Source organism: Cyprinodon tularosa, unplaced genomic scaffold (assembly GCF_016077235.1).
Source record: "Cyprinodon tularosa strain WSP-4 unplaced genomic scaffold, ASM1607723v1 ctg480, whole genome shotgun sequence".
Classification (NCBI taxonomy): Eukaryota; Metazoa; Chordata; class Actinopteri; order Cyprinodontiformes; family Cyprinodontidae; genus Cyprinodon; species Cyprinodon tularosa.
Genome location: NW_024039208.1, coordinates 318,924 through 346,767, shown reverse-complemented (window position 1 = coordinate 346,767; position 27,844 = coordinate 318,924). Strand labels below are relative to the sequence as shown.

Sequence of the window (27,844 nt, the reverse complement as noted above, 5' to 3'; positions counted from 1 at the left end):
GGATATAGTTAAAAAAAAAAAAGCTCAACTTAATCGCCTTTTTACAGGTTCAATGTTTTTTTTGTGTTTTTTTTAAAGACGCTTCGTCCCCTCTCTTATGGTGGCCCATATCTTATGTATGTGCATAACTGACATGAAATCCAGAGTACCAGAACATAAACAATGCAACGAGGGGTGTCCCAACTCCAAGGGAAGATTAAGAAGCGCTGACCATTGTAGATTCAATCCCAGGGTGTGAGATTAAGGGCTAGTGGCTGAAAGTAAGGGACTTACTGGGATGGTGCCCTGAGTCGGAGGTTTAGAAGTTGTTTATTTGGACTTAACAGATGCAACTAGTTCAATGCAAATAAACTCAAGAGGGATATTTAAGTTTTATAGGACTTTCACAGAGTAATCGTGGGCTGTAGACGATTCAATGATAGTATTAAAAGATAAAACAATTTTTTTTTATAATTTTATTTATTTTACATCCAAGCCTGTGAAACCTCCCTAGAATCCAGAGCAGACAGAGAGCCAGGGGTCTAGTTGATGCAGTCCATGGTGTGGACCTGCAGGGAGTCCAGGTCTGGGAGCATCTCATTGCACTTGGGGCAGGCGTGTTCAGGAATGTTCTCCTGGCTCCAGTCCGCACCTGAGGATGACAGACCTCATTAAATCCACTTATTATTAAAGGGAGAGTGTTCTTGATTAACCATCCATCTATGTTGTGTAGCTCTACATGAGCTAGAGGGAAACTAATCATTTATCAGCTTACCTCTTTCTACCAGACTTGGATCAGGTCCACGTGGGCTCGCTCCAGCAGATCCATGTCTGTGCTGCATTTCATTCAATGAACACCTAGAGGTCAATGCGACAGGATCAGGCTTGACATCAGGCTACTACATCATCTAAACCCAAGGACCCACAATCTCCTCCGATAATGTTTGTCTAATAAAATAACCACAAATGTAGACAAAACTGGTCAATCATTCAAAGTATCCTGGCTTGGTCAAACTTCTGCAGTGCACCATCTCACCACAGGGGTTCCTCAAGGATCAGTACTGGGACCTCTTTCTCTTTGCCACATACACCACCATGCTGGGCCACATTATTCAATCACATGGTTTCTCATTCCACTGCTATGCTGATGACACCCAGCTCTGTCATTTCCACCCCATGTCTCCCTGACATATCTTAATGGATGAAAGACCATCACCTCCAACTGAATCTCTCAAAAACTGTACTGTTTGTTTTTCCAGCCAAACCAGCCAAACACCACAATATTCACATCCAGACATGATCTTCATCTCAGACTCCATCAAAATCAGCAAGAACTTTGGGTGTCATGATTGACGACCAGCTGACCTTTAAAGGTCCTGTTACCTCTGTCTATCTAACTTGTCGCTTCACACTACTAAACATAAGAAAGATCCAAGAAATATCAAACAAACAAAAAAACAATGAATTTATAAGAGTTTTTTTGTTCTAATTCTAATTTTATAAAAATCAATAATTCTAACTTAAATTAAGTTAAAATATGTAAAAGTCCTAAATTATGAATGTATACTGACCTAACATTAAAAAAAATAGCTTTATTTGTTTTTTTTAGATACATATATAGCTAAAGGATTTTTATTATTATTTTTAACGCTAATCCAAATAAATATTATAAAGCCAAAAATAAATATTTTCAGTTGCAAGACATATAATATTAATTAAACCCAATTAAATGGAAATTTTAATTCATGCAGCTCTTTGTTTTTGTTTCATGCTTTTCTGTGCCCCAATGAAGACACGCTGGCCCCCCATGGCCTCCTGGTACATTTGGTCTAAAACCGCCACTTTCTATCCCTCTTTGCTGTCACCACTGATTCTGATTAGGGATTTTCCTCTAGAGAATTTACTGTGATATCGACGATTACAGTAAAACTGTGTCTACTTTGTAAGTCGTTCTGGATAAAAGCGTCAGCTAAATGCATAAACATAAACAAAACACAATTTATTGGTCAGCTGAGCTGAACGCGAGTGAAGAGACGGCATACCAGGTCAATTTCTTTATCTGCTGCTGCAGCTGCATGTTCCGCTTCTGAAGCTCCTCCAGCTGAGCAGCTACACACTCCTTCTCCTCATGGAGCCTCTCCTTTGCTTCCCGCTCTGCGTAGAAGTCTGCGGAGAAGGCATCAGCCTGCAGACCTCACAGAATGAGACATTTAAAAAAACTGAATCTAGGTGTTGAACAATCAACCCGTAGTTAACAAAGACTGTCATCCATTCGTTTCATCTGCCGTTGCAAAGAGAAGCCACCTCTTGCTGAGGTTTTTTTTATTGCCATATAACAGCAGCGATTAGATACTGAGGTCAGAGTATTGACCCATGACACCTGCTTGATTTAGGGTTTATGAACATGTGCACCAACCTGGACCTTTAAGACAGCAATAGTTTCTAGCTCTTTCTCCTTTTTGAAAAGCTCTTGCTTGATCTCATCAATCTTCTTCTGTTTGTCAGCCAGCGCTTCTTCCGCAGTGGTCAGCCGATGCTGCAGCTCCTCATTCTGGAGGGTGGCTGTTTCCAGGGAGAGCTGGGTTTCCCTGAGTTGGTTCTTCAGGACCTGCTGCTCCTGTTTCTGTTTTTCCTTCCAGGCAGACAAGTTCTTTAAACACTCCTTCATGGTCTGGTTGTTCTGACAGACAGCGACTAGGGGAAAACATTTCAAACACAACAGATCTTCAAACTAATTCATGGCTCCGGCTGGTTTTTGGCTAAAAACCAATAGGTGCTGGAATCAGATCAGGATAAAATATACAAAAATTACTTTGTTCTAATGGAAAAAAAAGAATGAGAACAACATCAGTGTTTTCCAAATAAAGGAGAAACTAGGTTCTAATTCATCTATTGCTTTGCAAAATATCCACATTTAAGGTTAAGCAGTTATTTTTTATCTTACACAGAAGACTTCTATTTTTTATTGACAGCTTATGGTGAATACATTAACTAAAATGTCAAATTAAAGTCGTGGGGAAGACCCATTGGGAACCTACTAGCACCAAGTTGCTAACTGGTTAGCAAGATACTTCCGACAAACAGGCCACAACCAAATGCTTGCGAACTTTCCGCCACAACAATCCCGCCCCTTTGATAATCGACCAATCAGATTCACTTTATTCATTCCTTTAAAGTCGGACACCACTTCGGAGAATTCTGAGGAATTCTGGAACAGTTGGAACAGCCGCTTCCATATGACTTTCAGCTTCTTTCCCACTGTAAATACCGGCTAACGCGGGTTTTTCAAACACGGGTTGACCTAACAATAATTTTTCTCCCTTCACATCGGCAAATAAAGCTGGATCTAATAACACACCTCCTCTGTTGACACCATAATGCTCGGTTAGCGTTGATGGAGTCACCAGTGTGACAGAAAATCAGGAAAGTAAACAATGGAGAGCAGCATATGTCCATATGTTGCACTCAGTGGCATCATGTAAATTAGCAGGTCGACCCGGGTCTGGTTTTCCCTCAGCATGCTGATCAGAGCTGAGGTGATTTTAACGCGGGTTGATTGCCGAGTCGTTTAAACCCGGGAACAATCGGCTTTTAGTGGCAGTGGGAACGCCTCACTGACCGTGTCGATCCGGGTCAAACAGGTTTTTCGGCCAGTGGGAAAGGGGTATTAGTTAGGATGCTCCACTTGTTTGTATCACTGTTGCCACATTCTGGTTTAGAAGAGAACGGCTTAATGTCAGAGGAGTGGCTAAAGATTATCTAGGAGAGGACATGGCAGCTATTGGCCACCCTTTAGCTCCACCATTTTTTACTGTTAAACTGTGTGTTGCTGCCCTACTCATCTCTGATAGGAGCTTATCCTGAGCAGGGCTAAATAAAAGCCAGTACTGGTCCTGAAAAAACATTAATGGAAGCATTTTTTCCTGTTCATTATCAACTATAGATTCTCCATCTACAACCAAAACAAGCCGACACAAATAATCAATCAATCCGATCTTTTCTCACCTTTCATGTTTTGGTTCAGCTCAGTCAGGATGCTCACATATCTCATGGTCTCATCCAGCTCCTTGGGCCATTTAGGAGAGCAATATAAGTCACTAATTGTCTCAGGGACTCCAGACGCCATCATGCCTAGAGGAAACAGTCAGGTCTTAGAAACACGTCTTCGGTTGAAAGAATTTATAGTCTCATAGATTTACAGTACTGAGTCATTTCAGGTCTGCAATCCCCAGACCCCAGGAACTAAACTACCAACTCTAAATCTGTTGATGTTGATGATAAAGACATACCGGTACTTTTAAATAATGTTCAAACTCTCGGGACTCTACAGACATCACATAGATGCCTTTATCCTGAGAAGATCACTTCCTTTCTTATGCACTTCCCTCAGAGGACTTTCACCTTAATCCATTTATGTTTTCTGTAACATTGTCTTACTTTAGTATCCGTATGCCTCACTGCTGCTCTAGTTTGTGATTTGGGCTAATCTTTTCAAAACAGAGCTTTGATTATTTCATCGGTTTGGATTTCTTACGCTTTCTTTGCAAACTCGTTTGCTTTTTTTATTTTCCGCCACATCATCATGTGAATAGAGATAATTTTTTACCTTTTTTTTTCTATTATTATCATTATAATTGTTGAAAGCAAACATGGTTTGTAAACATAACATTTTCAAAAAAATGAATAAATAAAATTCTTTGGGACAAATTAAATAGTTTTGATATTAACTTCAGATAAAAAAATTTCTAAATGTGTTTTTTGTGCTTGAGTTCATAATATTTTCATATTTGTCAGCTTTATTCATATTAATCTGCTTTTTATACATATTTCTTTTTTCAAATTTAAATTTACTTTCATTTCAGTTTTTAATTGTATTTTATTTTTTATATTTTTATTCAGATTGTTTAAAAGTTCAGTTTAAGCAACTGGACGTGAAGTTTTCTAGAAGATGTTTTTGCTCTCATCCAAGAGGCTTCTCCAGTTCTAACCATTAAACCTATAATATATTAATCCCAGCGCTCCCTTTTATCAAAAACAAAACTCCCTCGTCAGAATGGTTTCAGCCTCATTGAAGCGTGAGTAAAGTGAGGGCAGGTGAGAAGTGACTTTTCTTATTATACTAATAGTGATTTATAAGGAGGTGAAAGGTTATCCAAGACCACCTCCTCTGTTGAGTTTTGGTTTTTCCAGGTTAACAAAGAAAACTTTACTTTCAGTTGCCTAAACTGAACTTTTCAAGCTTGACTAAGACCTGGATGACCGGGAATCTTCACAGATATGTTCAGATTTATTTATTTTTTAACATTTTTGTCCAACTTTTCAAAAGTTTTTATATTTTTCCACATTTTTTTAATCATATTTAAGTTTGTTGTTTTTTCAATTTCTTTCATGTTTTAGTTTTTTAATCACTTTTGTTTTCAATTCTTTCTGTATTTTCCTTTTTTCCCCCAAAATTTCCCCTTTATCCTTTATTTTTATCACTATTTTGTCTGCAAGTAATTATATTATTTCTTCTAAGTTCCTGTCTTTATTTTCTATTTGTCAAATTTGAGTTTTGTTAATTACAATCTTATCAAATTCCCCTTTGCAGATCACATAAATCTGTGACATATTTGGCTCTGCATGGCTGGGCTATCAGTAACTCCATCAAACTCTTTCTTACCCCAGAGCTCTGAATGCTTCTCCCTCAGACACGCCACCCTGTTTGTTCCAGCAGATTCTCTGCACACCTCATCCAGGTGACAGCAGCTCAACCAGAGCCTGTTTATCAGCCACAAACTGGAATCAGCTGAGCTGAATGCAGGTTATTGAGTCTTTAGGACCCAGTTAGGAAAACTCTGCTCTTCCTGCTTCCAATAACAGCTTATATTTCTTCAAAACCTCATTGCAGCTAAAAACAACAATGAATCATAATGTGTGTTACTGTAACCAACTACCAAATATCTCACTTTGTAGTGAGATATTTGCTGCGTTTTTTTCTTGTTAAAGGCAACAGAAACATACAAAGTGTGAAGATGTCGCCCCCTCCTGGCCATATTTAACATTGTCCATTTTCAACTAGAGTTCTTCAATTTGCAGCAACAGAAAAACCTTTCATTCAACTGCTACTTATTAGTTTAAACATATGTCATCCCTTTTATTATTCCAATTATGGCAAAAAGGGGACAAAGACATAGATTTTGACATAAATGGTAATCTTACTCTGATCAAAAGCGTTACAGAAGTCAGCGCCCGGACTCTCAGTTAAAGACTCCAGTCTGCCACATCACCACATCATAAAGATTTTATGAGTTAAAAGTGAAAAGATATTAATATGCTTCTTAATAAAAGGGTTCCAATATTCTGATAAATATATAAAAACTGATTAATTGCTCAAAATAATCCAACAGAACTAGTAAAACCAAAACTAACTGCCTCTAAACTGATGCAAACGTTTTATAGGACTAATAAATCCATCAATGACTGAAGATGGTTTGATTCAGAATGTTTTTAAAAGATTAAATAAGACAGATATCCTTTCAATAAAAGTTTATTTCATTTTTCACACGGATCCATGTCTTTAAAGCCTCCATGTCAAACAAATTCCTTTTACACATTCTGATCAGACGGCAAAAAACCAATTATGGTCTTAGAGTCGATAAATACAGATTAAACACCCTTAGAAACCACATACTTGGTCATTTAGGAGGTAGGCCACATTTCAGTTCTGATGGAAACCCAGGAAGCTTCTCATATTCTTATATATTCTTTAATTCAACCAAATACCATTTAAATGAACCACTAACTAAAAGCAGTTTATATATATATATATATATATAAATATATACGTTTACATGCGGACCTCTGACATAAAGGTTCCCTCTGCTTTGTTTTGCAAAGCTCAGTAGCTTTCGTTGTGAGGAAGATGTTAGCAGGACAGGAGGAAGCATGTAAATGAAAACCAAAACCTAGTTGGCTGGATTCTGCAGTAAGATGTTTAATATTCAGCATTTTCTAACTGTTATCAGCTGGCATTTTCCCTCCAGCGTGCTGCTAAAAGGAGACAGAGGTGCTATTTATGGGTCATTAAACATCTGATGATGTTCTGACTAGATCTAAAAAAAAAAAAAGTGGTTTTCTTTGCTAAACTTAAACTCGAACTTAAAAAAAAAAAAAACATTTGAAATAAGTTGTTCGTTAAAGCCCAGGTGTTTGAGTGTTGGGATTGTTCACAAACCATCATTTGGTTTAGGATGCTCTCTGCTTAATAATGCAGATAATCAGCCTAGCTTGATGAATAAAGCCCCTTTAGACAGATCTGTTCCTGAAAAACTGAACGGAGAAGTTGGTATCGTGAAAAGAGGGCATGAGGGGGTGGAAGGCGAGGAAGACTCAGGCGAAGCTGGGAGTCTAGTTGATGCAGTCCATGATGTGGATCTGCAGGGAGTCCAGGTCTGGGTGGATCTCGTTGCACTTGGGGCAGGCGTGTCCAGGAATGTTCTCCTGGGTCCAGTCGGCCCCTGAGGATGACAGACCTCATTACATGCATCTATGTTGCATAGCTCTACGACAGCTAGAGGGCAGCTCATCATTTATCAGCTTACCTCTTCCTACCAGACTTGGGTCAGGTCCACGTGGACTCGGAGCAGCAGATCCGTGTCTGCGCTGCATTTCATTTAACGAACGCCTAGAGGTCAATAAGACGGAATCAGATAAATCTGGACATCCCGCTGCTACCTCATCTCAAGCCTTAATGAGATATCCTCTCTGATAAAAAAACCACTAGATGGAGACAGAGAGCAGTTTACCGGCCCAGTGAGTCCATCTCCTGCTGCAGCTGCGTGTTCTGCTTCTTCACGTACTCCAGCTGAGCAGCCAGACGCTCCCTCTCCTCGTGGAGCTTCTCCCTCGCCGCTCGCTCTGCGTAGAAGTCTGAGGAGTAGACCTCTGCCTGCGGGCGGCACAGAACCAAAGCAGCTTTTGAATAAGGGTCATCTTACGCTAACAGCTACACTTAGGCAACATTCACACTGCAGCCTGAAGTGACTCAAATCCAGTTTTATTGCCATTAGGCGAGCTTTATCTGATCTTTTCATGACAGTCGAAAAACACAGATCTGATCTTTTCAAATGTGACCTGTGTGTGCACGGCATTACGCCATTAATACCCACCATAGGTCACTATTCTGCATCCTGCTGCCATGGCGAATGATAATGAGAACAGTCTTGTTGATCACTACATGAGCTCCAGCACTACCATCCATTTTTATTTCCGTAACACAGAGCACGCTTGCCTGTGACATCAGTGCGTCCTCTACTGTGCACGCGGGACACTTGTTTGAATGCAGTTTACACAGGAGATCACATAATGCATGGTTGAAATGTAAACAACCATGCAAAAGAATCGGATTTGACAAAAATAGAATCGAAATTGAGCATTAATGCCTGCAATGTGGACGTAGCCTTAGTGGCTTTGTGATGAAACAATGGCGTCCTGCTGGTGAAATGGATTGAATTTCTGTTTTTATGCTGAATTTTGCAGTAAACTGAAGGGTATTTGTTTTGTTTGGGCTCAAAACGGACTAAGTAAACACTATCAGACATGCATCGCTTGATTTTAACATCTATGTTCATTGTGTTTTTTTTTTTTTTTATATGGACAATAAGTCCTGTGATGAAATGTCTTTACTGTATTTTGCTCTCTGCTGAGGACCGAACCCTCCTCTGTCCTCATCTGATCCATGAGACGGGGCGATCGGGTTTATTTACAACAGATGACAGAGAAAAAAAGAGAGCTCTGCTAAAAAAGAAACCAGAGACCACCTTTGGAGGCGGAGCGTAACAGAGGGCGACTCCTTCCTGTTTCAACAGCTGATCTTTAGGTTCTTTATACTGTTTGATAAACAGAGGCTGGAATTCAAAGCTATTTTTAACGTTTAATGTCATATTTAGACCCTTTCAGAGTTTAATCGGTTAGTAATTGAACATTTTATTATTATTGTTTATTGATCCAACCTGAGCCTGGAAGACAGAGATGGTTTCCAGCTCCTTCTCCTTCTGGAACATCTCCTGCTTCATCTCATCGATCTTGTTCTGTTTGACCACCAGCGCCTCCTCTGCTGAGCTCAGCCGCTGCTGCAGATCCTCCACCAGGTTCCTCTCCACCATGTGGGACTGCAGGACAGGGAGAGATGGGTCACATGACTGGAAAACCCGCATTATCTGCAAAAGAGAAGCAGGAAGCAAACCTCTTTCCTCTTCTTCTCCTCTTTGAGCTCGTTGTAATCCTCGAACAGTTTGGTGTACGCATCCTTCAGCTGAGCCAGGTTGGTCCTGCGGAGGAATGCTGGTTAACTTCTGGAGTTACCATGGATACAAACACCCAGTGGAATACGAGGGAATTTAGCTCAAAATATGGAATCCAGAAATTAAATTATGAGAAATGTTTGATTAGGAGAAAAGTTTCTATAGTGAATTTGCTGTTTGCTCAGATTTTGACATTTATTTTTCATAATTAATTATAAAATCTTTTCATTTAATTTTACACATTTTTTTAAGAAGTTATTACAAATTCCCTTCTTTTTCAAATTGTGTTTCACAGATCACATTAGTCCAAACCAAACGCTCACTCTTGACCAATAAGAATGTTGTTGCTAACGTCCAGCAGACCAATAGAAATGCGTCTTCTCACTCTGGAGGAAGTCCCGTCCCTAGAAATGAAGTAAATGTGATCCGGAAAACGCATATGAAAATAATGTAATTTGTAATTTTTCTTCTTTTTTCAATTAATATGTTTGTTTTCTTTTTCTCCATTGCTGGAGGTGCGAGGTCAGGGAATACGAGACAGGAAGAGAATATCAGATTGTTCCTGTTTTGCTGTCTCTCAGCTGTTGTGGCGCATCGGGGAAAAATAGGATGCAGAAACACAAAGACCAACTGTCACTGCACAAATATGCACGGACTGACAAAGTGATATAAACACTGCATGTTTCACAGGTATCTGCAGAACAGCAAACTGAAAGGTCTGCATATGAAATTGCTTGTCCTGCTTTCAGTGAGCAAATTGAACATTTTGTTACAATTCAGAAGAAAATGAAATCAAACTCTGAGAACAAGGTGAAAGAGAAGAACTATCTTGGAGAGTAATGTGGCTTTAATGTAAAAATATCAGAAAACCCAATTTAACCGGTCCTTTTGGATCAGAGAATTCATTTTACACATTCATCACTCTCCACTTTTATTGCTACAACAAATCTATTAAAAAAAAAGACTAAATTAAATAAAATCTAATAAAACATTAATCAACAATTATTTCAAGTTGATAATTTGTTTACGCCCCTAATTGTGTTGCATATAAAAAGTCTGGATGTTACGCTTATACTTTGGAAAATATGCAGATTAAAATCTCCCCTAGGTCATGTTTTTCTTTTAAGCTAATTTCTGACTTTACATCGTCTGAGAATATCATAATCTTTGGTTTTTTTAAATATGGGTTGAACCTACTAACAATCGGCATTTGGCTGCCTTCTGTATGGCCTCAGTACCCCGCTGCTGCATGTCTGGTGACAACATCACACCAGCTTTGATGAGGTCACTAGTGCGACAGAAATCAGGAAAGTAAACAATGGAGAGTGACATGTAAGGAAGCCAGGGCGTAGTAAGTGTGCTTTCTTGTTTCTCTTTCTTATCTCCCACCAACTCTGTTTGCATTTATCGAATGCAAACAGAGTTATTTCGGCTTGTTAGATCAGATGTGGCTGGTGCGGTGTGTTGACATCCGTACGTCGCACTCAATTTAACAGGACTGAAGACGTTTTATCATTTTTTTTCCATTTATCTCCTCTTTCTTTCATCTTTGCTCCTTTTTTCTCTTTTTCCTTTCCTGTTCAACTTACATTGCAGTGCCCATATAATCTGTAAAACTCCATGCATGAATTATAATAAAGCTATTTATATGCATGAATCAAGCGGAACACTATGGAGATAGCCATACTGCTCTACTTGTGAAAGTAAAATCTGTTGGGTCCTTTTTGGCATCAAGACAATTATTCTTATTGCCACATTACCAGATAGGAAAAAAACAAACAACAGTTTAACCGGTTGATTATAACGCGCGTCGCTTGCCGAGTCGTTTGACTCGGGTCAGTGAGCTGTTCCCACTGCCACTAACTAGCCGATTGTTCCCAGGTTTAAACGTTTTTTTTCAGCCAGTGGGAAAGTGGTATTAGCTTCAACATCTCAATTTATGCCCTTTATCATCTAGAAATTTTGGGGGGGTTGTTTTTGTTTTTTTTATCTAAAATGGCCCTTCTACTTTGTGTTCTAGTTTATTGGCACGCTTAGTTGTTTGTTTCCGCTTTGTTACTCTCCAGATCAGATGTTGGTTTCTATCAGTATTTGGATATGATAAAGCTGATTTGTGTGTTTGTTAGGGAAACTGATGACAATGCTGCTGGTTTTGTTTTTTGTAATTTCATGTTATATTAAGTTATTTAATTCTCCAGTAGCCTTTGATTCTAAAATCCTATCCTACACCGGATGATAAAGAGGCATTTTTTACCATATCTTAAGAAATCTGGAAAATAGAAATTTGAAATAAAAAAGAAAACATCTGTAAAAAAAAAAAATATATATATATATATAAATTTTGTAAAAACCAAATCTAACAAAACAGCAAAGTTACTCTTAAAAGATGTTTTTCTTTTTCATTAGTAATGTTAGAAACTTCTCTCCATTGCAGAAGATCTGACCTGTCGTCGTCAGCCTTCTTCTGCTCCATCTGGCTCTGGGCCTGCAGGCTCCCCAGCTGCAGCTTCAGCCGGTCGTTCTCCGCCTGCACCGCCTGCTTCTCCACCAGCTGAGCCTTCAGAGTGGCCACGTCCTGCTCCACCTCCCGACATCTAGCAGACAGATCAGATGTAGATCGGGGCGGATCGTCTGTATGTGTGCGGCGCTTCTGTCCTTCTACCAAGCTAACCTGTCCTGCAGGTTCTTCTTCATGCCTTCAGCCTCATCCAGCTTGCTCTGGGCCTGCTGCAAGTCCCTGAAGAGCGTCATCACCTGAGTCTTCAGGTTCTCCACCTCAGACGCTGCCTTAAATACCAGTGAAACAGAAGAAGTTGAATGCTTCTGCTTTGTGGCGCATTCAGCCGCAACCTAAAAGCAAACATGGCTGCTGCTCTAAAACCAACCTTCTCCTTGGCAGCGTCTTCTCTGCTCTCTGTCTGAGTCGTTTTCATTTTTTGCTCTATTTCTTGGTTCTTTTCCTCCATTTCTTTGATTCTGCAACATAAAACCAGAAATCTCACTGTGACATCACAAAGGTCTTTGGGTCAACCAGCGGCTCCATCACTGGCGGCTCCTTACCGTGCGTTGCAGGCCTTCAGCTCGGCCTCCAGTCGCTCACATCTCTGTGTCTCGTTCCTCAGGGACTGCAGCAGCTGGCTGACCGTCACCTCCTCGTTCTCCAGCCGCGATGACGTCATGCTGAGGTCTGGACGCCTGATGTGCTCTGAGCCGCAAGTGCTGTTCACTTCTGCGACCCCTGCATCCTGATATGGAAGGATGGAAAAGCAGGAAGTCAGGAAGGAAAATAGTTTAGCAACAAAATTAAGCAGAATAAGATGGTGATGAACTGATGGTGACGTTCACAACAGAGGAATAACTTTATAAAAATTTAGATATGGAGGATGGATGGATGGATGGATGGATGGATGGATGGATGGATGGATGGATGGATGGATGGATGGATGGATGGATGGATGGATGGATGGATGGATGGATGGATGGATGGATGGATGGATGGATGGATGGATGGATGGATGGATGGATGGATGGAATATCTTCCTGGATCTATCAGGGTATTTCTGGTTCTTCGTTCTCCATTTAAATCCAAACGTAGAAGTAAGCCTCTGATGGTTTCTTTTATGGTTTCATTGATCGTTTCTTTGATCGTTTCTCTTCGGATGGATTCCTGGTTCTCTCACCGACACTCTGATGATCTCGATGAAGGAATCGTCTTCGGATCCCTGCTCCGCCTTCAGCTGCAGCTCCGAGTTCAAAGCCACCAGGTCGTTCTTCTCTGCCTGCAGGCGAGCGACCTGGGCACGCAGTGCCTCCACCTCTGCACTCTGATTGGACGACAGCATGAAATAGTGATAATGCAGCGTTCCTCATCTTCAACCAGGAGGAAGTCAGACAATCAGGTAGTTAGGCCTCACCTGACATCCGCCTGTGGCGCCTCCTGCCTCCAGCTTCCTGCTGAGCTCCTGGTTTTGGAGGTTCAGCTTCTCCATGCAGCGTCGAGCTTCCTGCAGGCGCTCCTCCAGGAAATCCTTCTCATGTTGCTGCTTTTCCTTCCAAGCAGACAAACCCTCGAATTTGTCCTTCATGGTGAGGTTGGTCTGACGCAGGGCCTCTGAGGAGCAGAACTTTAATGATCATCCACAGTCCTTTATCTAAGCTCAGTTTCAGGAGTCCCATCCTCTCACCTTTAAGGTCCCGGTTCTCCTGAATAAGGATGTTCATCTGCTGCACAGTCTCCTCCAGCGTTCCAGACTGACCTGGAGAGCGAGAAATGTCCCCGTTCATCATGGGGCCACTGGACGCCATGATGCTGAAACGACAGCAAATCAGAATTAAACAAAGGATTCCTGCAGGTAATACAACCTAAAACTCATGTTTTCCTCCTGCCTGGTGCATCTAATACCCTGTGATTGTAGAAATATTCCTGGTTTTTAGATTATGTACATAAGTGACCACTGTAACTGCCTGACTGAAACAGATAGGAGGCATCATAATAACAACAGAATAGAAGAATAGAATAGAAAACCCCTTTATTGTCCCTCGATGGGGAAATTGTGGTGTTACAGCAGCATTACAGCAAAAGCAGTCACACAATGCGAACCTTAAAGTGTTTTAAAATAATAGAAAATGTGGCAGAGTTAAGAAAATAACAAATAAAATACTGTACTGTGCGTTTTTTTTTTTTATATAAATCTGTGCATCTGGAGAATAAATAATCCATAAACAGCTGTGGACATTTTTATAGAAATGGAAAATTAGAAAATAGCAGCAAAGAGAGAGCAGCATGTTATTTAACTGACTAAAACAGAAACTGCAAAAAATCAGCATGAGGTTGTTGGGAACAGTGATGATCATAAAGTCAAAGCTGCTGGAGAGGAAGGATCTGTGGTAACGCTCCCTGGTGCATTTAGGGTTTAGGGTCTGATGCCATCTGCACTGGCAGTCTTTCGCACTTTGATCGCTCACAACTGAATCCTTTGAAGTATGTGGTGTTGGGGGGTGGATTATGGTTAAAGTGGTCAGTCGTTGAAGAAAGTGAAGGTAACAGCCGGAGGTTCAAGGCTTAGCTCTTCTTAGCTCTACCTTAGCTCTTCCCCAGTGTCAGAGAAACAGTCCCTCAGCATTCACTTAATAAACCACAATATTTGGGATTTTATAACCGATTTAATATAGCTAAAAAAAAAATTACACTGAACTTTGTTTACAAAGTTTGAAGACGTTTCATTCCCTAATCAGGAAGCTTTTTCAATTCAAAATGTCTAAAATTAGCATTGAGTTCCAAGCTTTATAAAATACCCCCACAAATCCTTGTTATGGCTTAGAAAACATGCAAATTGAACCGGGACAAGGTCCGGTGTTTGTTTTTTTTTTTTTATACTTTTTTTGGAATGACCTGGATGACTGAGAATCTTCTCCAGTCTATGGCTCACTTATTTGGCATCAACTTTAGCTAAATGTCATTGATTGATTGATTTTATTGATCTAACAGTGGAGGAATTTACTTTTTACATTAGCTCAAATAGCCAAAGAATGTGCCACAGGAAGAAAAAGGTGCATGGATATATATACAGCATATACAATGGGTCCACATATGACAGTTTTTTTTTAAGGGCTAAAATCCAGGCTGTAATAAGCGATAAAGCTGCATATTACTCTGTTATCAAGGTTTCCTTTAGGGTCATGCACTGAACACAACATATGAGGAAGCAAGCTGATATAATGCTTACAAAGTATGCTTTTACTTTGAAGGAATCCATGACTAGTTGATCATTTTAGCCTATTTCAGCTTTATGTTTCAGCATGTGTTTTGGCCAAAGGTCATTAGAAAACTCCGTAATGCCACTTTAATTGATTAAACTTAAATGTAAAATCAATTTTAGGACTTCATAATAAACTATCTGGTGATGTCTCCTTTAAGCAAATGTTGTACGTTAACTAGAAGGAACAAATTCCACTCTAACAAATCATTAATCAACAGTCAGTTTATTTTCCATATTTGGACAAAAAAAGACCAGTTTCATCCTCCTGATACTGCCACTACCGTGCTTCACAATGAATATTTCTGGTTTTTTATTGATCCTTCCAGAATACAACCATTAGAAGTGAGATGAAAAGTATCTACACTGTTCCAACAGGAAAATTAACAAGCAAAACATCCATATTTTCTAAATAAAGATAAAACTATACTTTCCTACAGCCTTTGCTAACAAATAGAAAAATATATAACCTCCGTGCTTTCTAGATAAAAGGTTTTCTGGATAAAATTCTTTTCGTGTTAACTTTTGGGCGAGCATCTTTTCATTACTTACCTACTTTATATCAGTAATCATTCTGTATAAACATGATATTTACAACTATCTACATAAATTGATTATTTAATACGTTTTTATTAAAATAGTTATTTATCTATGATTTCACTGAAGACTCCTAGATTAATGCAGAGAGACATCATTTTCTCTTTACCCCATAAAACACAAAATCTATTTCTGCTTGAATTCTGTACTTATCTTTAATGTTAGTATATTGATGTGCATAATTAACCACAGTGTTTTTGTTGTCAGTAATTGTTAATATATAAAAAATGTATATGTCTTGAATATTCCACTTGAGAGTATTACTGCTGCCACATTCTGCATCAGAGGGAAATAAATGCTAGGGCTGGCCAATAATTGGCTAAGGGTGGGCATGGCCACCCTTGGCCCCCCATCTAGCTCCGCCCCTGACTGGAAGCAGGTGTAGAAACGAAACTGATGGAAAAACATGAACCAAAAGGGTGAAAAACAAATGAGTGGAAAAACAAACAGCCGTTTAACGTCCTAGAATAAAGATCACACAGAAATGATAAACATTCAAATGAGTTTTGCCTGGAAATGAACAAAAGGACATGAGGAAATGCAGCATTTTTAAAGCTATTTTACACAGAAGTGTCTGATTATGACTTCAGGATAGCTTTTAGTGAGCAAATATAAAACAGCATCTTTCTTATTAAGTGACTCATCTGAGACCTAATCAGCTGATCCAGATCGGATTATTAAAATAAATAAAAGCTGCTGTTCTTGAGGATACTGAACAAATAATGACACATTTAAGGAAATCCATCACTATTCAATATAAATCAAGTTTATTTTATGCTTATAGAATCAGGGTTTGTGTTTTTAACTGCTTTATGACGCCGTAGTTCAAACAGTTGGCTAGATGCTACTGAAAACCAGAAAAAGACAGCTTCTACACTGCAATAACAAAATAATTAAAGTCGTTTTTTTCTCATTTATCTTTCAGATATACGTTATTTTACTTTCACTTTAACTAGGTCAGCCTAACCAGGGTGCAACTTTGGGCTTAACAGTAAAATTTAGCCCTAAGTAAGAGACACGGTTCGGTCTGAGCTGAGCCAAACTGCGTCACCGCCAAGATAAACGACTTTAACGGTTTTAACTCACCTGCTTTTGCGATTCCCGAACCCGAAATGAACCCGGCGATCCGTCCGGACAACACAGACTTGTAGGAGTACCCAAATGAGTCAACAGAACCTGTGTCCCCCTAAGTGATATTAGTTGAATCAAAATGAAGCGTTCCGGACTGTTATACTAAAACGACTTCCGGTTAAGATTTTCAAAATAAAACATTAGTGTCGCGTGAAGTGACGTATTCCCGACGTGAACTTGCGGGCGTCGTTTTTAGCTGCTAGCTTAGACTGCACCACACCAAATATTGCAAATTCTACCCCTATTTCGGAGATTAAAACCACTTGTCTCCGCTTTATTTCAGCAGGGTCCATCCTTTATTGTGAAATGTATTATCCTTTTAGTTGTAAATACTGCCAGCTTGGCAAAGCAGTGACTTGGGATTTCGCAAACGTTTCCGTTTCCTCCTCACGGCGATTAGCGGAAAGTAGATCTGAAAGTGAACGGAGGCTCCAACAGCGGCCATAAGCCTGAGTGCAGTCCATCCACTTATTTTACATGTCAGCGAAACAGTGACGCCAACGATCACGAGATCAAACGACAGCTGAGAACGGGAAATCCCGATATTAGTCAACTTTATACCCACTTAGACAACAAATAGGGGGTTCCCTTTGATCTAAAAATAACCTTATTTTATGTAAAGAATAATAATAATAATAAATCAAAAAATAAAAGTTTAATGCTAAATCAGGCAGTGGTTGACTATTTAGATTAATCTCTATTGCAGTCCAGAGTTTCTAAAAAAAGAGAATTAAATTGCCCTTTAATTTAAGACTAACTTGTAATCTCCATTATTTACAGCGTAAATTACAGTGTAAATTTACCGAAGGTAATTATTAAGATAATCAGGACTCATTTTAAACACAGTAGAACAAAAATACCTTGTTCCCGATTCATCTTGTGTTCCTTTTAGTGATTTGAGATGTTATAACTGCAGTTTTAGATTTTCACTTGACATTGCTGATATTCTGGAGGCCTTCAGTGTTGAAATGTTATGTCATTCCCAGGCTGCTTTTGTTTCTATAAATATCAGCGGAATGCTGTTTCTCAGCTCCCACAAATCCTGAAAGTCACACAATTGCTCATAATGTAACTACCAGTACAGGTTTAGGAAAAAAAAAATAATAAAAAAAAGACAAAAAAGTAGGATCCTTATAACTAAACGTACATGATTTTTTCTGTTTTTGCTTCAGTGCTTCAAATCATCCATCAAATTTTACTATGAGACAAAATATCAGTTAAGCAAATACAAACATCTGGTTCTAAATAAAGATTGTCTTTAGGGATAAAATTAATCATCACTGTAAACAAGCACAATATCTTCTAACCCAAACATTTCAGCCTGTAACCCCAAGAATAAGCGATGCAGACTGGCATCCCCCTAAAAAGTATACTATAATTATTTGTAAATATATATGAAATTTATATATTTATAAAGATGCTTTTAATTAGTTTTAATCATGTAGTACATAATTTAAAATCTAATTTTGATTATTTAATTGGGCATTTTATTATCTAATTGTAATTTTTATAATTTAACTGAATGTTGAATAAATGTTACATCTACATATTGCATAGAACAATCACATTTATTCATTTCATAATGTTTTTTGGCCCTCCATATGCCTCAGGCATCACATCATGGGATCTTGTTCTTCAATACGGTGATTTTCATTCATTCCAGCCCAAAACTTAACATTTCATACTGATGTCCGCTAGGTGGCAGCGTTGGACAGGTTAAAAACTGACACTTTGTCAGGAGAATTTACTTCAATTAACTGCAGAGTTTGAATAAACATCTGCAGATAGCTTCAAAGAACTGTTGAATCAGTACAATTATTTTGATTTTATTATTAATTTTCAAATTAGTTTGCACTAATATAAATAAAAGATACATACGAATAACTTGGTTTTAACAAATACATATGAATAAATTTTTCAATAATCTTTAGTAGATTTTTTATGATATTATAGCAAATTATTTTATTTTTTATGAAATAATTCAAATAGTAAAAGGAAAATAAGAAATATTCTGTAACTCTCATTCAGATTTCAACTAAGCATTGATTTAAAATTTGAGTTGTAAAATAATACAATAAATGACCTGTAATAATTCGGATAGTGATTTGAAACCTACTATTAAGAACTGATAACACAATAATCATGAATTTCGAAAGACTTTACAAATATCTCTAAAGATAAGAAGAATAAAGATAACTTATGTTAGATATTGGTGCAAAATATTCCCTTTGCTACTATACATTAAATAATAGTAGTCTAAAGATGAACAAACAAGAACAACTGAATAAATATAGCATGGATATTACTACTACTGCTTCTGCAGTGTCTGAAAATACAATCTTCATATTAGGATTTGCTTTACAACCTAACATACCTCCATAGAGGATGGGAAGTCCAGCTGAGGTGTCCTCCAGTCAGTGAATGCATCACAGACTGCAGCAGCTTGTGCGTCTGGGATGAACGCAGCAGGTTAGACAGGTTGAGTTAATATAAAGTAAAACTGATTTTATATTTATATCGATTTTTTTGTTCCCCGAAATGCTTTCCCCGGCTGTCCTTCTTACATCGCTGTGCGTTTTAGCGCAGTTGGACACTTTGGACACTTTTACGCACGGCTGCCAGTTGCCCTTCCACTGGCGGCCGCTGAGCGAGGGCTGCCGGGCGGAGCTGGCCGAGATCATCGTCTATGCTCGGGTCCTGGCGATCCACCGGGAGCCGCTGGGATATGGACACAACTCGCTGCCCTTCGGCTACGAGAGCGCGGAGGAAGGACTGCTGTACTCTGCGGAGGTGGAGCTGCTGTGCGACCAGGCCTGGGGCTCCATGCTGGAGGTCCCCTCTGGATCCAGGCTCAACCTGACCGGCCTGGGCTACCTGTCCTGCCAGTCCCACACCGTGATGGAAAATTACTCCTACTTTTTCTTCCTCAGGTGGCTTCTTATTTTTGAGCATTTCATTTCCCATAATCTGTTTTTGTGAGATTTAAGGGATTAGATTTTGTGCATAATTTTCAAAACTAGTTGAATATCTTTAAAGAGTCTTTTTAAAGTGTGACTCACCCCCAAATCAATTTCTAACTGATAAACAGTGTAAATTCTTATGGAGGGTGAGGAGTGCCTTATTACAAAAAAATAAACAATTAACTAAATAATCATTGAAATACGTAATTAATTCTTCAAAATCTGAATACACCATATATTTGATAAATATATAAATCATCATATGGGCCTTTGTTAAATGTATTTATGTTTCATTTTAAGAAGTGAATTTTATTAGTGAGGTAGAGTCAATGCATTTGCCATCCTTGATCTCAAGGCAGAGCTGCTGAATGCACTAATGATTTGGCGAATGCATCTTCATATCGCCCGATATTGATACAAGAAAAAAATCTGACAAAAAATCAGCTGGCCAATGTATTGGTTTATCTGAAGTTCAGAAGATACATGATGATTTAGGTCTTTGTTATCACAAACCTGTATTTGCGTATAAATATAACTCCATCCGTTGTCGTGGCAGCATTGATTTTGGGCGAGCAGCTCAGAGTAATAAAGCTCCAACCCACTGGACTCCACAAAGTCTCCCTTTACCTGAGAGGAGTGAAGGCTAGCCTATCAGCAAGATAGAGTCTAGAACAGGCTAGGCTAGGCTTCCCCCCAAGAAAGAGGACAGGCTAGGCTAACTTAGCTGCCATTTTCTCTTGTTCTGACCATGACCCTGCCAAACCCAAGCTGCACCTCCTCACACTTAGCCCGACCTACTGTCTAGTTGTTTTTCAAAGTTCTCCTTAGGACGGGGCTATATGTTTTTAAATGGGGTGAGTTGCCCTTTAAGCTTCATTTCAGATAATAACCACAGCCTGCTTATTGATTTTTCTTTGAATTAAAATATCCTCTAACACAAAGATTCTCAAACTTTTTAGTTTCTGACATTCATAGTTTTACCAAAGCGGACTCGTGACCCAAACTATTAGTTAAGTATAATAATAATAATTGAACTTTATTGATTTCACATTGGAGAAATTTACCTCTGGTTGTAACCCATCCCCTTGGGGAGCAGCGGGCTGCCATTGTGTGGCGCCCGGGGAGCAGTGTGGGGTTAAGGGTTTTGCTCAGAGACCCAGAGTGGAGGCTGTGGGGATCAAACTGGGTACTTGCACTGCTAACCCAATAAGCTAACACTCCCCCATAAAAACACTTCAAAATCAATTAAGCATGCATGTAATACTACAAACTGGATCAAAAACCAAAGACGTTAGTTTACTTCATTTTTCAAGCAATGCTTTTATATCTTTAGCCTCTTTAGAACATACATTTTTTATATTTAGTTAAAGTTCTATTCCAGATTTCAAGATGCAAAACTGTTCGATCAATATCTCCCAGTGGGATCATGACCCCAACTATGGGAATCACTGCTCTAACAAAGTATTCCTTTTTATCCCCCGACTAAGGATGGATGAAAACTACAGCATACTGCCTCATGAAGTGAACTTCCAGGATGCCGTCTTCCCGGACACAGTGGAGAACAGACGCACCTTCTCCAGCCTTTTCCAGTTTTCCAACTGCAGCCAAGTGAGCCACCCATTCCACACCTTCAGCCCTGAGTGGGACGCCCAGGAGGATAGCAGGGTAAGGGAACAGTTTGTCTTGTTAAATAAGAGGAAAATCAAAAGTTTCTGTCTGGCAGACACAATATGTGGTGGAAAAATGCATGTCCTCAATGGTGAAACATGGGGGTGGCAGCATCATGCTGTTGGGGTGCTTGGCTTTGGCAGAGACAGGGAAGTTTGTCAGCCCTGATGAATATTTTGATGCAAATACTTTCTTCCCCTCTTTTTGCTGTCTGTTGGTCTACAGCGAGCGCTGGAAGCAGCAGAAAAAGCTTCTGCTGCTTCATTTTTTATGATTCTACACATTAAGTTCAGAAACACATGAAGAGCATCTTTGCTGAAGCGCGTCCAGTAAAGTGTGTCCAGATTGCTTCTGCTGCTCCTGTGTTTAATGGCAGAGAGTGGCTATATTTGCTGTTATAAGTGGGTATAAAGTAGATTTAATGTGTTTTAAAGTGAGGAAGTCCACCTGAAAACTTCATCTGTACAGTCAGTTTATCAAGATTATGATGCTGCCTTCAAATATTATTTCGCTGTCGGAGCCACTCAGACCCCCGCACACCAGTGGTGCTCTGTCACTGGAGATCCCCTTCAACAGCAGCCTCTGGCCCGGTCGCCTTTTCGCAGTTTTCTGCTAATGTTCACGGCTGGGAGGCATTTTTCATGTACGTAATCCAAACTGCAGGTGCCAGAATAATAAAATTGAACATATTTTTTCGACATTTTAAGTTAATTTAGGCGTAAATAAACAGTTTCAGAGGAGGGATCACAGCGCTCTGTATCAACAGTGCTGTGTCAGATGCTCAGAGGCTCATGAGGCGCTGTTTCAGCTGCTCAGATGTGCAGCATTACCCTTTGCTGCACCTTGATGCACGTCAATTATTGACTTAGTATGTAAACCCGCTTATTTTAGCCCGGGCAACCAGACCAGGAGGGAAACACACCCATTTAAAAAAAAAAAATTAATAAAAAAATAAATAACATCACTTAAAGGAATAGTACACCCAAAACATGATTAGCCTTCATTTTCTACTCACCCCCATGCTGAACAACACTCTGGAGTACTTTTTTGATATCTCAAATGCATCTGGAGATCTGGGAGGCTTCTTGCTGTCTGCTGACATTCAAATAATGGAGGTCTATGGTGACCGAGACAGAAAGGTCCACAAAAGTCCACAAAAACGTGTCAATATTCCTCCATACTGCTCGTCCAATGTAATCCAAGTGTCCTGAGTGGGTAGCGTCCATAATTTACTCGAAACGAAGTCATTTAGAACGTTTTAGAGCCTAAACAGTAGTGTATAGGATTTCCTAATAGCGCCCCCATGCGCGCTCACGATTCTACGGAAGCCGGCAGACCAAACCAGCGCATTCAGCTCGGCAAAGAACTCATGCTCTTCCTCAACACTGAAGTCCTCAGACATTTTTCTTTCGTTGTTTCTTTCTTTGCACAGGTAAACAGCACATTTCTTCTTCTACGCTTGCATTATCGGCAGAGCAGACGCTGAATGCGCACTTTCTTCCGGTTTGGTCTGCCGGCTTCCGTAGAATCGTGAGCGCGCATGGGGGCGCTATTAGGAAATCCTATACACTACTGTTTAGGCTCTAAAACGTTCTAAATGACTTCGTTTCGAGTAAATTCTGGATGCTACCCACTCAGGACACTTGGATTACATTGGACGAGCAGTATGGAGGAATATTGACACGTTTTTGTGGACTTTTATGGACCTTTCTGTCTCAGGCACCATAGACCTCCATTATTTGAATGTCAGCAGACAGCAAGAAGCCTCCCAGATCTCCAGATGCATTTGAGATATCAAAAAAGTACTCCAGAGTTTTGTTCAGCATGGGGGTGAGTAGAAAATGAAGGCTAATCATGTTTTGGGTGTACTATTCCTTTAAGCTCATCAAAAGCTATGCAAACACTCTGTCGGCAATAAGGAAGATTCACTAACTCTGTGTTGCAAGGTGCTTAAAATCTAAAGCGAAACTGATATAATGACTTATTTAATTTGGCTTTCAATTATCTGACACTTGGGGAATTACATTACGAGATGGTTAATGAATTCTTAGATGTGAAGAAAATTTTAATTTCACAGAAAAAAAAATAGCAAAACAGTGAAATCCACATCATTGATTCCAATGTACACACACTAATCAACCAGGAACGCATAAGATATTCAAACCAAGGTAACACATTTAGCCAAAATGGCTAGATAAACAGTGTAACTGCATCTTAAATGTCTGTAATAATATCAGAAAAGACCTCATGGTGTTTTCCTTAGGTTCTGGGTGACCTGTACGCTACAGCTAAAGCTACAGCTAAAGCAACACCATGAAACAGTCCACAAGATGCTTTGTGATGCTTTGTTCTGTTCTGTACAAGCTAAAAGGTCAAAGGTTAAAGACTAGCCTTGTTCTGAGGGATGAGCCTTTACATGTAGAGGCTATAAACTGAAGGCAAAACAAGACAACACAGGTGTTTTGCTTTGGGTATGTGGTGCAGAATGAGAAGAAAGTGTTTTTTTAAGTTCTATTTAGCGAAACAGCCTCAGATTTATAGATCTTAAAAACATGTAGTCAATGTGCTTTATGCTTCAAATGACATTTAAAGCATAAAAAAAAAATCCTGAAAATGTTACAAGGAAGGAGGTTGCTCCCTGCATGGGAACCAGATGGACAAGGGAGGCTTCCTGACAAAACCTTTAATTAAAAGTTCAAAGCCTCATCTTATCAGAAGCAGTCAGATCCACTTTTTTAGCGTTGCTATTTAAGCCCTACAAACATTTCCATAAAATGACGTTCACAGTTTTTAGTCATGTTAGGTAACATGGGATAGGCGAGTGTCAGAGAGCAGTCTGTGCTGATTGCTGGTTTCTGGTAGTGAGCGTAGAAACTATACGGTGAGAATTATGTCTGCAGGTAATGAAGGGAAGGATTTTAGAAGCAGAGCAGGAATGCCTCCCTGTGGGTCGGGTTTTTCCTCTGCCTTTTTTCTTCTCCTTATCTCTCCTCCTCTCTCATCCACTCTACCCAAACACAAACTTAGACTAAATAACCAAGAGGACTTCTCTGTGGCACCAGCTGTATAGTCACCAATGTGTGGAGATGACATCAGTGCTGATATGGAAGGTCTCAGGCTTTTACTGATGATTCTTATTTCATTAAACAGCTCAAAAGACCAAAAATTTTAGTTAAAAGACCAATCCTCCTGAATGCTCTCTTCTCACCATTCTGCTGAGCTTTTGGTTTTTACCTGGTTATTTTTGCTGCACCCACAAATTAGCTGCATACTTTTACCTCCTTATCTACTACTGCTGTTTGATTTTATATTACGATATAAAGCAGAACTTTTTAAACGTCTTTACTCTTTTTTTGTAACTACTCAGGTATACTTTTGACTTTACGCCATATCAATTGCTTCCCTAAAGTTTTTACACCTCTTGAACCTGACATTTTGTCATTTATTTTTATAAATTTTTTTGTTTCTGGTGTATAGATGCATTTGGGGTTGACATTTTGTGTTTTTTTATTTGTATTTATTTGTTCTTTTTTATTCAGGATCTATTAGGTTAGCTTTCTGTCAAAAATGTATGTTTTTATTAATAATTTTCACAAACTTAATTTTTTATTTGTTTTGATTCAGGGCAGAACGTTTTTTCCCAGCAGTTGGAATGTGTTCATAGTTACTTGGTAATATTGTAATGTGTAGCTGGATGTCGTCTGCGTAGTTATGACATCATATGTTGTTGTATATTAAAATCTAAAAGTTAGGCTAGAGATTTTTTTTCTTCTATTTCGAGAATAAAGTCGTAACAAGAATAGTCACAAAATTACGAGAATAAAGTCGTAATATTATGAGAAAAAAGTCAAAACGAGAATTACGAGAATAAAGGCATAATATTAACAGAATAAAGTCCTAAAATTATGAGAAACAAGTTGTATTTTATGACAACTCTTACAAGAAGCATTTTTTTCACTTAAATGAGGACTTTCAAGCATTATGTGAAGTTAAACTTTGGCTCTGGTTTGACAAATAAGGAAATCTTTTAGCACCAGCATCAAATTGGACAGGATGTCAAAGTGGACTCAGGTTGCTGATTGGTGGAGCTGGTCTGCCTTCATATGGTGGTTGGAGATTGAAGTTTTCTTTCTGAAACGGGTTGACGTATGATGACTTTATTCTCATAATATTACAACTTTATTCTTGCAATGTTACGTCTTTATTCGCATAATTTTATGACTTTATTCTCATAATGTTCCAACTTTATTCTCATAATATTACAACTTTATTCTCATAATGTTACAACTTTATTCTTGTAATATTACAACTTTATTCTCATAATGTTACAACTTTATTCTTGTAATATTGCAACTTTATTCTCGTAATGTTACGATTTTATTCTCATAATGTTACAACCCCCCCAAAAAATAGAAAAAAATCTCTAGCCTTGCCCTAAAACTCCATCGTAGGATGCAGATAATTGGGCTTCTTTGTTAGTATTTTATCATTCTTGCAGCTTTACTGGAACAAATTTGTCTGCTCTATCCTGTAAACCATCCTTGAAGCTTTTAAGCTTACTTCATTACCAGCTGTCATTATCCGATCCGTACCAGAAGCACGATCCCTACCATTTGCTCATGCGCATCCAGATATACATCCGGGTCACCCTCAATTTTAATTTGTAAAAGAGACCTAAATTTAGTTTTTCACTCCCCAAAAATAGTAAGCGTACTAAATTATAATGGGTTAAGGTTAATAATGTATTATCTGAGATAATTAATGCATCTAAATCCTTTCTCCAGAAAATTTTAAAAAATGTATTTAATTATTTCTGTGGCAAACTGTTCCCTCACATGAAGCAAAATACTTTTAAGCATAAGTTTGTGTCTCTATATTTAGTGTTTATCCAGATGACCTCCAGCAGCAGGTGAATAACACCCGGATGTTTTTACAGATGCTGTGAGTGTCTATGTTTTCTGACGCCTTCCTATTAAAGCTATGAGGATTTCAACACAAAAATAAAGACTCTATCTTTAACTTGATTTTTAATGCAGAAGGAGGGTTTAGAGGTTTACATCCACAAAATCCCTTGAATGCATTTTTTATGCTCATTTATTTTTTTGATTAACATTTTTAATCATTTTTGTTGTGTTTTTCAATATGGTCTAATGAAGCAACACACAGGTCCCCTTTAAAATAAGGAATAGGTGCACGGGTCGTATATATTTCTGTCTGATATCATAAAATAGTCCCCTTTAAAACCTGCTCTATGTAATTAAGTTAATTATTCCTTGAGCTGTTTGGACTATATCCCTGCTGGAAAACCCATCCTAATCCAATATTACTAATGGCAGCATGTAAGAGGGTAGTTTTCCTCCTGAAGTGTCAGAAAATAAAATGGGATGAGCATTTCTCTAACATGATGTCAAATCTGTGTATCCCAGCTGACTAGCACCACTTTCTCTTCCATCTTTCGCTCCAGCTGCTGTGCTCGTCAGTCCAGCTGGCTCTGTTCGAGGAGGAGGAACAAGGTCGGAAGCTGCAGGAGCGTCTGGCTGCAGCAGAGAGGAGAAACCGGCAGCTGAAGGAGCGCGTTGGCAAAGTGAAACGCTCCCTGAGAAAGGCCCGCAAGGCTGCGCGGGAGGCAGAGCAGGAGGCCCGGGAGCTGCAGGAAAAACTGAGAGCAGCAGAGAGGAGCGCAGGGCGTCACCTCAATGCGGTGACGCAGGAGGAGCCTCCGCACGGGGGTTTCACAAGTGCAGCGATGCGGGAAAAGATGCAGCTTTAATTCTTCTCATCGGCCAAACTTCTTGGCTGTGGAGTACAGAGACTGCTGGACAGTCTTTATGGACCTTTAAACTGAAGAGGCCAAATTTTATTTTCAATAATCTTATACTTTTCTATAGCATGCATGTAAAAACTTTGTGCAAATTTACTGAAGTTTCCTGAGAAACTGATTTCAAAAGTGTCATCCTGCAGATGAACACATCCAATCTCTCCACAAACCTGATGATCAATGAATAAGAGACCACTATTCCTCTGGGAGAAGCTTTAACTAGATATAAAGTTATAGCAGTGGTGCAACCACATGATGAATCCACTGTCTAGGAGCATGATATGTATACATAAAACTATTTAATCTCATCTGATTGTCTCTGATTGCTAAAGTTTGCAGCAGAATCTGATCTGTGGGTAAAAAAGAACGAATCGTATGGGGTGAGATAAATGTCAATAAAATGAATCCATAGGTGTCACAATTTCCAATACTAGTCAATAAATGTTAGTTTTGTATTTGTCCCTTGTTTTGAAGTCATACTGTCTCCTATGTGAGAATACATGTTTACAAGTTATGAATTATGAATCCAGAGTACGAATCACAAGTGTATTAGTAGAAATTCCAAATTTACTGGTATTAATCACAAATTTACCAGTACAAATTCCAGGTTTGCGAAAACAAATCACAGATTTTAGAGCCAGAATCACAAAT

At 39.0% G+C, this 27,844-nt stretch overlaps 3 protein-coding genes across 4 annotated transcripts; 1 reads left to right on the top strand and 2 right to left on the bottom strand.

Moving 5' to 3' along the window:
* Positions 1 to 450: 450 nt before the first annotated feature.
* On the bottom strand, positions 451 to 6,354 carry LOC119794469 (optineurin-like). Of its 2 annotated transcripts, XM_038302053.1 has the most exons (6): positions 5,642 to 6,354; positions 3,985 to 4,110; positions 2,396 to 2,673; positions 2,022 to 2,164; positions 755 to 837; positions 451 to 631 (listed from the first exon to the last, which is right to left on the bottom strand). In XM_038302053.1, the coding sequence occupies exons 2-6, from the start codon at positions 4,106 to 4,108 to the stop codon at positions 522 to 524; spliced, it is 738 nt and encodes a 245-aa protein (XP_038157981.1). In that variant the 5' UTR covers positions 4,109 to 4,110; positions 5,642 to 6,354; the 3' UTR covers positions 451 to 521. The 2 variants fall into 2 exon arrangements, with proteins under 2 accessions (XP_038157981.1, XP_038157980.1); XM_038302052.1 differs by lacking the exon at positions 5,642 to 6,354 and having other exon boundaries at positions 3,985 to 4,248.
* A 138-nt stretch (positions 6,355 to 6,492) lies between these two features.
* On the bottom strand, positions 6,493 to 16,861 carry optn (optineurin). The gene is made up of 13 exons (XM_038302051.1): positions 16,703 to 16,861; positions 13,448 to 13,572; positions 13,178 to 13,374; positions 12,944 to 13,087; positions 12,324 to 12,508; positions 12,149 to 12,239; positions 11,935 to 12,050; positions 11,708 to 11,857; positions 9,206 to 9,290; positions 8,973 to 9,131; positions 7,767 to 7,909; positions 7,563 to 7,645; positions 6,493 to 7,478 (listed from the first exon to the last, which is right to left on the bottom strand). The coding sequence occupies exons 2-13, from the start codon at positions 13,566 to 13,568 to the stop codon at positions 7,369 to 7,371; spliced, it is 1,584 nt and encodes a 527-aa protein (XP_038157979.1). The 5' UTR covers positions 13,569 to 13,572; positions 16,703 to 16,861; the 3' UTR covers positions 6,493 to 7,368.
* A 2,308-nt stretch (positions 16,862 to 19,169) lies between these two features.
* Positions 19,170 to 27,501, top strand: ccdc3a (coiled-coil domain containing 3a). The gene is made up of 3 exons (XM_038302044.1): positions 19,170 to 19,677; positions 21,195 to 21,372; positions 26,840 to 27,501. The coding sequence occupies exons 1-3, from the start codon at positions 19,286 to 19,288 to the stop codon at positions 27,143 to 27,145; spliced, it is 876 nt and encodes a 291-aa protein (XP_038157972.1). The 5' UTR covers positions 19,170 to 19,285; the 3' UTR covers positions 27,146 to 27,501.
* Positions 27,502 to 27,844: the final 343 nt, after the last annotated feature.

Bases quoted from the DNA above. Each gene is read 5' to 3' on its own strand.
- LOC119794469 (XM_038302053.1), bottom strand. From the start codon at position 4,108: ATGATGGCGTCTGGAGTCCCTGAGACAATTAGTGACTTATATTGCTCT. The intron at 2,674-3,984 runs GTGAGAAAAGAT...GTTTTCCCCTAG, and splicing joins GCTGAACCAAAACATGAAAG to TCGCTGTCTGTCAGAACAAC. The intron at 838-2,021 runs GTATGCCGTCTC...ATTGACCTCTAG, and splicing joins CAGATAAAGAAATTGACCTG to GTGTTCATTGAATGAAATGC.
- optn (XM_038302051.1), bottom strand. From the start codon at position 13,568: ATGGCGTCCAGTGGCCCCATGATGAACGGGGACATTTCTCGCTCTCCA. The intron at 11,858-11,934 runs GTTAGCTTGGTA...TCTGTCTGCTAG, and splicing joins AAGAAGAACCTGCAGGACAG to ATGTCGGGAGGTGGAGCAGG. The intron at 9,291-11,707 runs GTCAGATCTTCT...ATTCCTCCGCAG, and splicing joins AAGAAGGCTGACGACGACAG to GACCAACCTGGCTCAGCTGA.
- ccdc3a (XM_038302044.1), top strand. From the start codon at position 19,286: ATGCTTTCCCCGGCTGTCCTTCTTACATCGCTGTGCGTTTTAGCGCAG. The intron at 19,678-21,194 runs GTGGCTTCTTAT...CCCCCGACTAAG, and splicing joins TCCTACTTTTTCTTCCTCAG to GATGGATGAAAACTACAGCA. The intron at 21,373-26,839 runs GTAAGGGAACAG...CTTTCGCTCCAG, and splicing joins ACGCCCAGGAGGATAGCAGG to CTGCTGTGCTCGTCAGTCCA.